Raw genomic sequence first — 12301 nt, 5'->3', positions numbered from 1 at the left:
GCTGACTGCTTATGTTTTGAACTGTAGAGGAATCACACAAGAAAATTGCAGTTATGAGATTTAGAAGTACCCATGGCACTTTATTAGTGAGGTATGAAGACTGTTCAATCAGCTCAAGCACCCTATTCATGCCCTTTATCCCCCTCTTTTTCCCATTTCTGTAATATGTAGAGGGATACCAACAAATATGGAACAAACCTCAAATTAACCTAATGAGACAATTTGCAGAAATGAACCACTTAGGAAAAAAAATACTAGACAAACAAGTACTGAAGACAAAACACAGAGAGGGTGCATTTAAAATGTAGCATCATGAAAAATGAATGTTATGTTAGGGATTTCACACTGCTGTGCACTAGAGAAGATGGGTAGGCATCTAATTTATATACTGCTGTAACAGCAGAGGTTAGAGCCAAGTATGGAGCTGATTCCTGACATTTCATACTCTCTTGTACATCTCCCCATACACACAGATTTTGTTCTTCATTTTACCTCAGGCAATTTCCTACACATGAGCAGTCAGCAGCCACTTAGGTTAATTCATAATGAGTGGAACAGAATCATACATGCTGGTTTATTAGCCAATTTGCTAGACACTAACACTGTTCTAAAACCCAGTTCCAGAGCAATGATTGATGGAAATGTCAAGAATATGAAGTTAGCATTGGATAGGGAAACAAAGAAACAAACCATCAACTGATATAAAGAAGGCAGGTCCAGGAAAACATGCCAAATTGCATTTTCTTATAATGTCTGCAGTTAGAGCACCTACAGGCATTCTTGTGAAACTGGAATTTTTTCTGCATCCCCCAAGTAATAATTAACCCCAAAGAAATTATCTGCAATTTCACCACAATTGGTTCCTGTAGGTTGGCTCTCTGTATGCATCAGTGAACTCATTCCTGCTGATCCAACAAGACTTGCACTGTTATTTCTAGGAAGATGCTATCAGCACCATGCAAACTTGTCCTGTGATCCTAAGCACGGTGTCAACTGACCATGGTCTGTGCCAAATCTCCATGCTAATATCAGATCATTTCAGGAGTCAGTAGAGATAGTCTCACTAATTTTACTTCCAATCTAAGCACTCAACAATGAATTATTTTACTGAGAGAAATACACATTCTTGAATGATACTTCCAACTGAAAAGACAAGTTCTGTATTGCATAAACTGTAGAATAAAGTTGTAAAACACAAAGGGACCAATTTTAAGAACTATCCACCTAAACTAAAACCTATTTATCTCATGCAGAAAACACACATGTGCTTAGGATGGACTAAAAAATTACCCTGAAGATATGTAAAGTGAAGGTAGATGGCTGTCCTGTACAGAATTATTAAGAAGTTGGGCCTGCTAAAACACCTTTTTTTTCCCTCATTGATTGACTTTATTACAACAGCTATGCAATACAACATGTCATTGTTCAGTTTCTCAGACAGAGAAACAATTTTGCTTTTGTCATTTGTCCTAGAGGAAACATTTTCTCATTCACTTCAATGTGGAAAATACTGCTGTTGCAATATCAAAAGCATCAGCAAACTTTGCTAATTATAAGGGTGATTCCATAAAACTTGTCCAGGACAAAGCAGAACTTGCTTCCAATATTTAAGGGTAAATCAGATAATCAGATAATTAGAAATTCATCTAACATATGGGTTCAAATGCAAAGAGTGTCATTTCTATTTTTAAGCCTCTTCTGTTCTGATACTAAAAGGAAAGCTTATCTTACCTGGTAATGAACTCTTTGTGTAGTAGAGGTTACTGACTGTAGGTCCTAGCAGGAGAATGAAAGACAGGGCAGTGATGAAAAAGATTAAAGCAACGACAAGAGCTGTTTGTAGTTCTACTATCTGAAGTGGGCAAGCACAGAATCATTTGTCAAATATTTTTCTCTGGTTTTAAGTATATAAAACAAATGCCACAGAAAAGCCAAGGAAAGCTCACTCAAAGTTTAGATTTGTATGTATTTGGCCCAAAAAACTAGTTTCAAAAAGAGATGACACTAATGTACCTAATCATGTTAAAAAAACTATTTGTTCCAAGAGAACTATCTAAATTTACAATATCAGCAAAAAAATTAATGAAAATATGTCATAAATCTTTAAGACACTTTTGCAAATATTTCTGAGTGATTAATGCACTTAAGAAAATCACTGACAGTTCTCTCTATTTTAAGACAACCTCACTCCAAGAAGGTCATACCAGAATGGTCCTGACATTTAACAGGGTTCAGGCATCTAATTTATTTTAATAGAGATTTTGTCAAATAGTTATAGCACATGACATAGTCTACTAAAGAGCCTGGCCTGCAGAATATTGCCCTGCAGCAGCATGGAAACTGGCAGAGCTCAGCAAACCTTGGCATCTCTACTCCCAGCAAATGGGACTGAGCCAAATCAAGCACGCATGCAAAAATTAGTACAAACCCTGAAAATGTTGGAGAAACACAATTCCTCCATAACCACTATGGGTAATTCAACCAAAATATCTGGCTGTGTTTCCTTCAGGGGTTGTACCTAAGAGTGCCTGAACTCAGTGTGAGATCACATTTCTAATCTAATCTGATGAGATCATCATCATAAGTATTTCACTGTAATTTCCTGTACTGGACACTTCAAATATGCACCACCTTACAATATGGATTTATGTCTGATAATAATAGTCACACTCCAGGTCTGAATGTCCAGAAATGCATTTGATAAAGGGAATCCTGGCTGAAGTGCAAAAAAGTGAAAGCCTGAAGTGAGATACTAAGTTTCACATTCAGACTGCAAGTGTGGAGTTCCAAAATCTATAGGAAGTCAATGGCTCCCAAAGAGTTCAATGGAAGGGATGAACTTCACAGCTCCTACGTAAACTAGACCAACCATTTATAAAGTCTTATATAAATGTTCATCTATAAATTGTTTATAAATGTAATGTCATCAGGCTCGTAAATATTTTTGAAAGCTATCACTAAGAGAGTGAAAAAAATCAGAGACAATACATTAATGAAAACCCATTAGTTTTATCACTAAAGGGGTTCACACTTAAAATGATTTGGGTAATGAGGCATTTGGAGTCTGCATTTCCCAGGGTATATTGTAGAATGAACTCTCATGAGGCAAGGTGCTCAAGAATAAGGGCAAAACTATTGTTAGCTGTATGAACATCCATTTCTGTGTCTTTGAAAATATCTAGTTGATATTTGCTGTGTTTAGTGGTGTCTCATATTACTCCATTATTAGAGAACAACATCTGCATAATTAGACCCACTCAAATGCCACAGTGTTTATCCTTGCAAGCACACTTTCGAATCCATAATTTATGTAATTTCAACAAGGTATATGGAAAGTCCTAGTATGCCATAATAAATCAAGGAGAAGTAAACATATCATCCACTTCAATTCTGTTATCATTTAAAAGGAATCAGTATGATTTTTAATTTCCTGTTTAGGGAATATTTTTCAGTGCTTTTATTATCATATCTTAATTCTAGAATTTTGGTCTCAATGGTAGGCAAATTGCAATACTCTTGATACGTGGTTGCTGCAATTATTAGATCCCTGCACTCAGAATGGGAAGGAGCATAAAACAGGTTTGTGAGTGATACCTGAATTCACAAAGGCCTCACCTCTTGCAGACGGTCAATGTACATACGACAAGTCTCCAAGTCACAATCTCCTCGTACAACTATGATCCCTAGGGGAATGGCTGAAAAAAATCAAAAACAAAGAAAAATCTCTTTAACTGAAGTCTCTTGAACTGTAACAGACTTCCAATGGTTTCCAATGTTGGTTTTTTTCATATCTGCATGAAAGTTTTCTGCTATCTAAACCTTAACAATTATTTAAAAGCAAGAGCATATTAATCATCATCACTTTCACCCACTTATAATTATCAAATATTTCATTTTCAACAACCTTTCATGGTTTCATGAAAGAAGCTAAAACATATTCAGTTAAATTGAGTACTTCATTTTCAGATCTGAACATCAAATATTATCAAACAAAGGAACATATCCCATAACAAGAGTTATGGGGGGCACCCTTGTATCTTGAAATAAGAGTGATATTTCATTCTCAGAACTCAAAGTCTACAGGTTTAAAGCAGTGGAAATCACAGGCTGATATCAGGGAAAACTATCCAATACCAGCTTATTTTTATCTAAGGCTGCTTTTAAACCAAAACAGATATTATTCCATCTACACACAGAATCCACACATTTCCATATTTAGTCAGACAGAAGAAAAAAAAAAGATAACTTGTGAAAATGCAGCAAAACTTTCAGGTTAGGGCAAAATTTTTAATAACAGGAGATTGAGGTTTTTCACATTTATTCTGTTCTTGCCACCAAAGAGTCCAAAACAAAATCACAAAAGGAAAAATAAATTATAAAGAATACAATAAAAGAGAAAAAGGTGAGTCCACAATAAAGAGAGCTGCCTACTAAGATCTCATTAAATAAAAAGAAAACAAGTGAACACTCTTGAATACGTGATTTTGTAAAAGTGAATCACTGAATTAAGTTCTTTTTCTCTCCCTGAAGGGTCTTTAATCAAATAATGGCCAAAAAATTTATGGGAGCAGCGGGAAAGATATTTAAATTCTCACATGAAATATTCCAGAAGCAGAACAGAATATCAACTCAGAAACAATTTTGATAACTGGATAATGAGCAGCAACATAAAATCACCAAGGTTTCTGAGATAAACAGAAAACAGAACTGTGCTGCAAACCTTCCTGCTGTTGAAGAGAAGTTGATTAAGTGGGAGAGACGTATCTAAATACTTACAAGTTCTTCATTCTGGTAAGAGAACAAGACAGTGCTAAGATATTGGGGAAGAGAGCTCCTATTTTTCTGGTCCACCAAAGCCTGAAGCACAAAGAGGAGCTCAGTGGTTTCCAAGGAGAAGAGCTGGGGAGCTCCTGCTGCAGTCAAGGTCACTGTGGACCTCAGAGGCCAGCACAGGGCTCAGCAATGCTGCCAGAATTGTGTTTGGAAAGCAAATTGAACAGCAGAAGAACTGTAGACCCAGGAAAATGGGAGGCAGGGGAAAAAATGCTGGAGTGAGAACAAGAACATAAAGAAGGAATAGGTGGGAAGGAAGAGGTTACACGTCTCCTGAAACACTGACATCCAATAGTGCAGTCCCCCTGCACATTTTCAGAGTGGCCAGGTAGAAACAGTGGTCATGGAGACCTCCAAGATTCTGTCACTGCAGAACAGAGACTGAGACACAAGCAAGTGGAAGAAGGGTCAGAAACAGGGCTTGCTTCAAACACTCCAGTGCTCTGGGCTACAGACTGATTCTCTTTGCTTAGTGTTTATTATTGCTTAACCTGTTTTGGCAGGAACCCCTTAAGCTCTTTGCAGAGACTTCTTAATGGCTATCTAGATTCAATTGAACAGATCCCTTTGCAGCCCTTACTGAGAGAAGTGTTTGTTAAATTCATTTATAGCACTAAAAACTGAATTGTAGCAGACATGGCTACACCTCCAACAGCTACAGAGCACTAGGGAGTTATAGCACTGGCTCACAGACTGTCACGACAGATTTTTTCTCTCTTCTCCACACTTAATGGGGACTAAAGCTTTGACCTGACAAAACAACACAGATAACAGAATTGGAATCCTTAACTATCACCATTCCCGATAGACCAAAAGAGGAGGACCTTAAAACATTTGTAATTCTAAAGAAATCCATCAAAATATCTAAAAATGCAATAGATATCTTAGTGGTGATCCTTTGTGAGTCTCATCTAATGATTGAAGTAGTGATTCACAGCTTTAACTAAATTATGTGATACTGGTTCTTAGTGGACAAAGAACAGTTCTGAAACTCTGGGCTGTGTGACTTTGTCCTTAAAAAACAAAGTTCTGCTTAACTGTTTGGAAATCGTGAATTAGCATGATCTATGGCATTTGGGGTCAATAGCTAGCTAAGGTGTAATGTGTGAGGTGGGCTCTCAAGTGGTTCTGTTCCATTCCATATGGTTCATGGCCTATGAAAAGCCTTTAAAATCTTTACTGGATAACAGTAAAGTATATGCTAAAATGTTACTTCCCAATTTTTGTTGTTGTTATTGTTCATTTGTTGCTTGGTTGGCTCCTTTTGCAAGACCCATTTGGCTTTCAGCAAGGAAAATATTCACAGCCCTGATTTTTATCATAAACCACAATAAGCAATCAAAATGCACCACACAGTCAAGACTTAAAAAGTAACTCACAATAGTTGTTGTTCTAAAACAAAAGCAAATGCTTAGTGGTTGATAATGGGATAGAAACTCTGGGGTTGCTGCTCATTCTACAAATAGTGCAATAGCACACGAATAGAGGCAAAAGGAGTTAATTTATGATAAATCAATTAAGGGCCAAGTCAACATGCATAGCAGACAGTAACATTGTAGGCACTTTCATCCAGGACTAAGGAGCCTCTGCATTTACTGGGTGGATGAGGATGTGGACAGTACAAATCCCTGTGGGGCACAGGGATTACTGGATATGCCAGGAGAGAGGTGGGAGTGTAAACACATCAAAAGCACAGGCACTACAAAACCACTTTCCATGCACACACACATTGTCCACTCCTGTGAATATGTGGATAAACCCACCCACGTGACTATGCCAAAAATAAGGAATAGTCTCAGATCATGAGCCAAGCCACAGCACTCAAGTGCCAGATATTTTTCTCCTGAGACGCCTGCTCTTCTGGCCACTTGCATCCATCTCCTAGTTCCCTTGTGCCCCCTGAATGATGAAAAAGGATTTTGTCCAGGCAGCTGTGATGAGCAGCAGTGCAAGAACTCCAGGAAATGAGACAGGCAGACAGTGGCTTCATAATCTGAACCAGTACTGCAGAAAGGTTTTTGTTCCTAGCAGCACTAACCAAAACCAAGGATCAGCAGGAGGAGGGTTGGGCAGATGCAGCAGTATGGCCAGCCTGGTGTTCTAATTAACTGCAAGATTAGGAGTGATTTCCTAAGTCCTCATGAAATTAGCTGTGGAATTTGTAAGCAACAAACAAATCTTCCACCTATTAAGTCCCCATTATGCTGAATACCAAGAGCTAGTGAACTCTTTAATAGTATTGAGGACACAAATGAAGGAAGCCCAAACATACTTATATATATTACAAAATTCAATTAACTTACCTGTTTATTGTTATGAAAGGATTCAATTTGTGATCTTAATACCATGATTAACCCACTCAAATCCCAAACAAAACAGCCTTGAGACAGAACATTGCAGTAGATGTGAATTCCAGGAAAACTCATTCTGATTCTGATACCTCAGGGGACTGGGGAGATTAGACATTGGACTGTAAATGTTTAATGTAACAAATAAAGGATCCTCACTACTTGAATATGTCATAAGAAAGCCATTTTCCTGAAGGGCATCCTGATATTAAGATATTAAGGATATGATATTAAGAATATGAAGGACCAAGCAAATACATGGTAGAGAATTATAAAATATTCAGACATTTATATTAAGAGGTTTGGCTTTCACAGTTTGGTTTTAATAAAACTGAGTTTGTACAAAAGGATTTTCTTACCACATAAATCTAAGCCATGTGTCTCTTCAGATCCCTTCTGCTTATTATACTGAGAAAACTCAATTCTCCTTAGGTTCATTGGCTACTAGTTTTTTTAGCCCACTTGCAAAATCCTCACATATAAGGAGGTAAAGCACAGTGGAGGTTATCAGATTAAACCAGGCCATGTTTGAAAAGGCAGTCATTCCCTCTAGTCTCTCAGTTATTTTTCCAATATCCTGCCAAAAGGGAAGAAGCTGCCCAAGTCAAAGGAGGAGAGAACCTGTGCCAAACACCACACAAAATGGAACGGATTATAGAAAAAAAATTTGAAGAGCTGGGAATTAAAGCTGGCTGGGAATGGATATTGGGAGTGAGAGCTGACAGCAGAGATCTGGGTCAACAACAATTAAGTATTTATGGTAAAGGAAAAGAGCAGAAACCTGTGCTGTGAGGTCTGCAGAGACAGACTAAGACAGGCAGGAAGGATGTGTGTGGGATGAGTTATCCAAAGGGGACAACCAGGACTAAAAATGTAAGAGGAAATCAAATCAGAAAAGCACTAAGGAAACATGCAAGTAGAATATCAACAGAAGAACCTCATAGAAAAGCCTACATGAGAAAGACAAACTACAGAGTGATTTCCTGGAAACATAATATTCTTGCTTCTCTCCACTTCTCTAAAGTAAATATAAATTTTTTTATACATTTATAAATTTTATATAGATACAAGTTTTATAAATATAAATGCCTATCTCTTCTGGTTTAAAGATGACAAACTTAACACATGACAATTTCCCACTAGCTCAAAAGGCAGAAGACTGTACTGAATATGCCCTGTGAGGTATCAAGACAAGATAGATTTAGATTAGATATTTGGAAGAAATTCTCTACATTGAGAGTGGCAAGACACCGGAATGGGTAGCCCAGATAAGTGGAAGATGTCCCCATTCCTGGGAGAGTTCAAGGTCAGAGACTTTAAGCAGCATGCTCTAGTGGAAGAGGTCCCTGCCCATGACAGTGGGTTGGAACTAGATGATTTTTAAAAATCCCTTCCCACTCAAATCATTCTATGATTCTATAACCCCATGATATGAAATTCCAATGGCTTGTGCTTACTCCTTCCCCCAGCCTCAGAGAATAGCAATTTCCAATATTTAACTCACTACTGACTTACTGACTTCTAATCCTCCTGCTTTCGCTTTGCTGGGAGCAAAAATTAAGCAATCCTTTCAACCCCTCCCAGTTTCAGATCTTATGAAATCACAGTGATGAAGAATTACCTAAATTAGCTAATGTGTGCGCAACACATATTGACAAAACAAAGTTGTTAGAGCAAGGCACTGACTTCTAAGCAAAATGAAAGTAGTTTTCGTTTATGGAGCTTCTACTATGTGCTCAAAGAGATCTCCTGAAAAATAACCGCCCATTGGTGCATCCTTTACAGGATGAAAGAGAAGGTTTGTAGCTGCACAACCTGCCTCAACTAAATCCATCCAGCTCAAAATTGCTTCTCAATATAAGCACATTTCCTACGTGGCTCATCAGGAAGTCTTCTGCTCCCTGCTGACTTTTATATTACATATTCAGGATATAAATACCAAGTCCTAAGTGTTGGCCCTTTCTAACTTAGCTAGCTGTTCAAAATCACATGAGCTCATCTCCAAATACCTTAACCTGTGATATCCCTGTTTTAAAGAGTCAGAATGCCTTTGACAGATCAAGGATTCTAAGTCCATTTCTGTACATGTACATATCACAGTGACACACAAGCTTGTCACTCTGTGTATCCCCATGTATCTGATAAGAACTCCTAGGATGAGCCCAAAACCCTCAGGTAACCCACAGATATTAGAGGCACACACGTTATAGACATTTAGCTACAGATAATCAGGGAGACATGAATTCAAGGTTAAGCTCCCATCATGTTACAGCATCATGCACACACACAGAGCAAGGAAGCTGCTCAGAAAAGGCTTGTGAGGTTACAGACAGTCCAATGATTAAACACATGGAACTCAATTTTCTTTCAAAATTTCTCTTGAGTCTAGTGTGCCATTTTATTCTAGAGGACATAAGGAGCAGCTGGGTCTGTGTAAAAGAAAGTATGGGAAACCCAGAGCTGACACAGGGCTGAGAGTTATTTCTGATACTGTCATCACTGCAATTGGGTATGATTCCTCCTTAATCTTAGTGGTACTGAGGAAACTAAGATGATTCTCCATGGCTAGGGCACACACAACAAGGGCAGAAAGGGCTGACATACCCTATTAAAAACCCCACAACTGTTCAGTTACTGCTTATGGGGAGTTATTTCACTGATTTTTTTTTTATGGTGCAAATCTGAAATAGTGTTGCTAGGAAGAACTAAGAAGTACTGAAGATCACTAGGTCACTGTCTAGCTTATGTTTAGTTGGTTTGTTGCCTTTTTTAAAAACCAAATTAGTTTCCACATATGCCTCCATTGTCAGGAAATTTTTAGTTATATTGGAAAGGAGAAAATACAGTGTCACACTGAAAGATTTTGCTGTCTTAAAAATAACTCAATTGTTCACCCACAGTGATGCTTTGGGTCACACTTTACTGCTATAACAAGAAGCCAAAGAGAGTGCACACAAGACAAGCAGGCAGCTAAGGCAGAAATAAATTCTGTCTACCTAGAAACATCAGTCCACCTCACTTCTTGAGTGAGATAATCTTAGTTGTGGTCATTGTAATGTACAACTCTCATATTGGCCAGAGATGGTGAAGCTTGTGACTAAGGTGACAAGTGCTTAGGACATGAATAAGGAGGTGTTAGAAAAGACAACTACATTTGCAGTGAAGAATATTACAACATAACTAAAACACCAACATATATCCCTTTCTTAAAATGCTGCACCAAAGCATTCATCCCTCCTCACTGAAGGATCAATAAGCACCCTCTGTACAATCATTAATCATCCCCCACACAATACTGAGATACTGACAGGAGAAAAGGAGGAGCAAGGGGAGGAAAGAAAGGGACAATTCAGAAACAACATCTGGGTTAAATGCCAGCTGCATTGACAAGAAAAGTAGAAAACAACAGAAGGAGAATGAGCTAAGGACAGTCATGCCCTTCAAAGGCCAAAATGACATTCTTTAATTGTTCTGGAGGCTTTCAAAATGAAGTGTCTACCTCCAGCAGAGTGAAGATTAATCTTCATGGAACATTTTGTATAATGAGCTCCTCTATGTCAGAAGACAATCTTAGGTGAAATAGTTGATAGATTCAAATCAGTATTACAAGTAAGCAAGGGAGATTAATGTATTCACTGCGAGTTAAAATGATCCAGATTATTACAGTGAGGTCAGAGCTTTCAAAACTGTATTATGGAGACATGTAACAGGCAAAAACCGTAATAGGTCCTTTACTATTTTTCCTTCAGGGATAACTCCTTATTAACTGGCTTCCTTTTCCTGTTCAGATTGCTGTGAGATTCTGCTTTGTTCTCAAATTACTTAGGGAGGTCGAACTGTTTTTAATCCTTGTGGATGGAGAATGGATATTAAGTATAGCATTCTGGATTCAGTTGTAGGCATTCTGCCAAAGCCTGAACAAGTACATAAACTTGGTCTCCTGCAAGCATCTAGTGAGTCATCTATACACACAAAAGCTACTGTCCTGCTGAAGGAAACCAGCACCTCTTCAGTAACAACTCCAGTAAGAGAGGCATTTAAAGATATATAACCAGAGAAGTAGTCTTATGACCACCAGTGTATAGTGCAAGTTACATGCCCTCTCACAGGACATTACTACAACAAAGGTTAAGGTAAAATATCTTTTCTGGTCTCTTTTAGGGTAATGGGGATATTTGCTTTCTCATATACTTACAGTAAGTAACAGTAATGAATAAGCATTACTGGGACAGTTAAGAGGACTGATAGGAAAAGCAACTCTATGAAAAATATCTGGGGAGAATAGTCCAGCCCAACTGTGTTATATTATCATGGTGGACATGCATTGACTTCAAAGATTCAAAAGGGTTTCATTACAAATGACCCACCAATGTCCAAAAGCAATCATTTTAAGTCTTGATGAACAAACACCTGTTTTTTGAATTATAACCTCTTAAGCACACTCCTACTAAGTGATCAAATCCAGGATGTTAGATCAGTTGCTGGCATTTTCTTGTAAGGTTTTCATTGTGAATTTTGGCAGGTGACAAATAACATAAATACACACCTATCCCTGCAGTGACAATAGTGTAAGAAGTGGTATGTTTTGTGTCAGAACATGTAATGGCTCCTAAGGACAAAAAACATGCTAAATTCAGACACAGAAAATTTGCATCCATACTAAGGATGGATGAGAATAGCTTTCCTCAGATGGGCAACCCTCAAATAAGCCAAGTTGTTTCTGACAGTGTTGGGAGTTGTGCATTCAGTGTTGCCTGAAATCTACTCAATGTCAAACTCTCAATTTAAACTTCAAGCAAGTTCTGCTTCAGTGAGGAATAATCCTGATCCTGTTAAAATTCTTCTCTGTCCAGTGAAGGCTTTGATTGCTTTAAATATGACCAAAATCCACTAACTTCAGTTAAGGCTGTCAAGACCTATGTTAAAATTTAAGATATTTCAATTCTTTTGGTGCAAAGAGAGACAGTAAATTGAGAAGGGGTGGGACTGGAAGAGTGAAATGGAAACAGTTTAACTATCTTCCAACAATAAGATAAGCAAACCAATTAAAAGGATTGTCATCCTGTAATTACCAAAGCACTCTGTATTGCAGAGGGAACTGAAGCTCTGTTGCACAACAA

The 12301-nt window shown here is 37.9% G+C and overlaps 1 protein-coding gene across 4 annotated transcripts in view; it reads right to left on the bottom strand.

Annotated features, from left to right (window-relative positions):
• The window catches only part of DGKI (diacylglycerol kinase iota), a 209818-nt gene that overhangs the window by 61993 nt on the left and 135524 nt on the right, over positions 1–12301 (bottom strand). For all 4 annotated transcript variants that reach the window (XM_036401342.2, XM_036401343.2, XM_036401344.2 and 1 more), the window contains 2 exons: positions 3616–3695; positions 1732–1776 (listed from right to left, as the gene is read on the bottom strand). In XM_036401342.2, the coding sequence (XP_036257235.1) occupies positions 1732–1776; positions 3616–3695 (125 nt within the window). The remainder of the gene's footprint in view (positions 1–1731; positions 1777–3615; positions 3696–12301) is intronic.

This window comes from Molothrus ater, chromosome 5, assembly GCF_012460135.2.
Source record: "Molothrus ater isolate BHLD 08-10-18 breed brown headed cowbird chromosome 5, BPBGC_Mater_1.1, whole genome shotgun sequence".
In the NCBI taxonomy this organism is placed as follows: domain Eukaryota; kingdom Metazoa; phylum Chordata; class Aves; order Passeriformes; family Icteridae; genus Molothrus; species Molothrus ater.
This window is presented reverse-complemented; position numbering and strand designations above follow the sequence as displayed.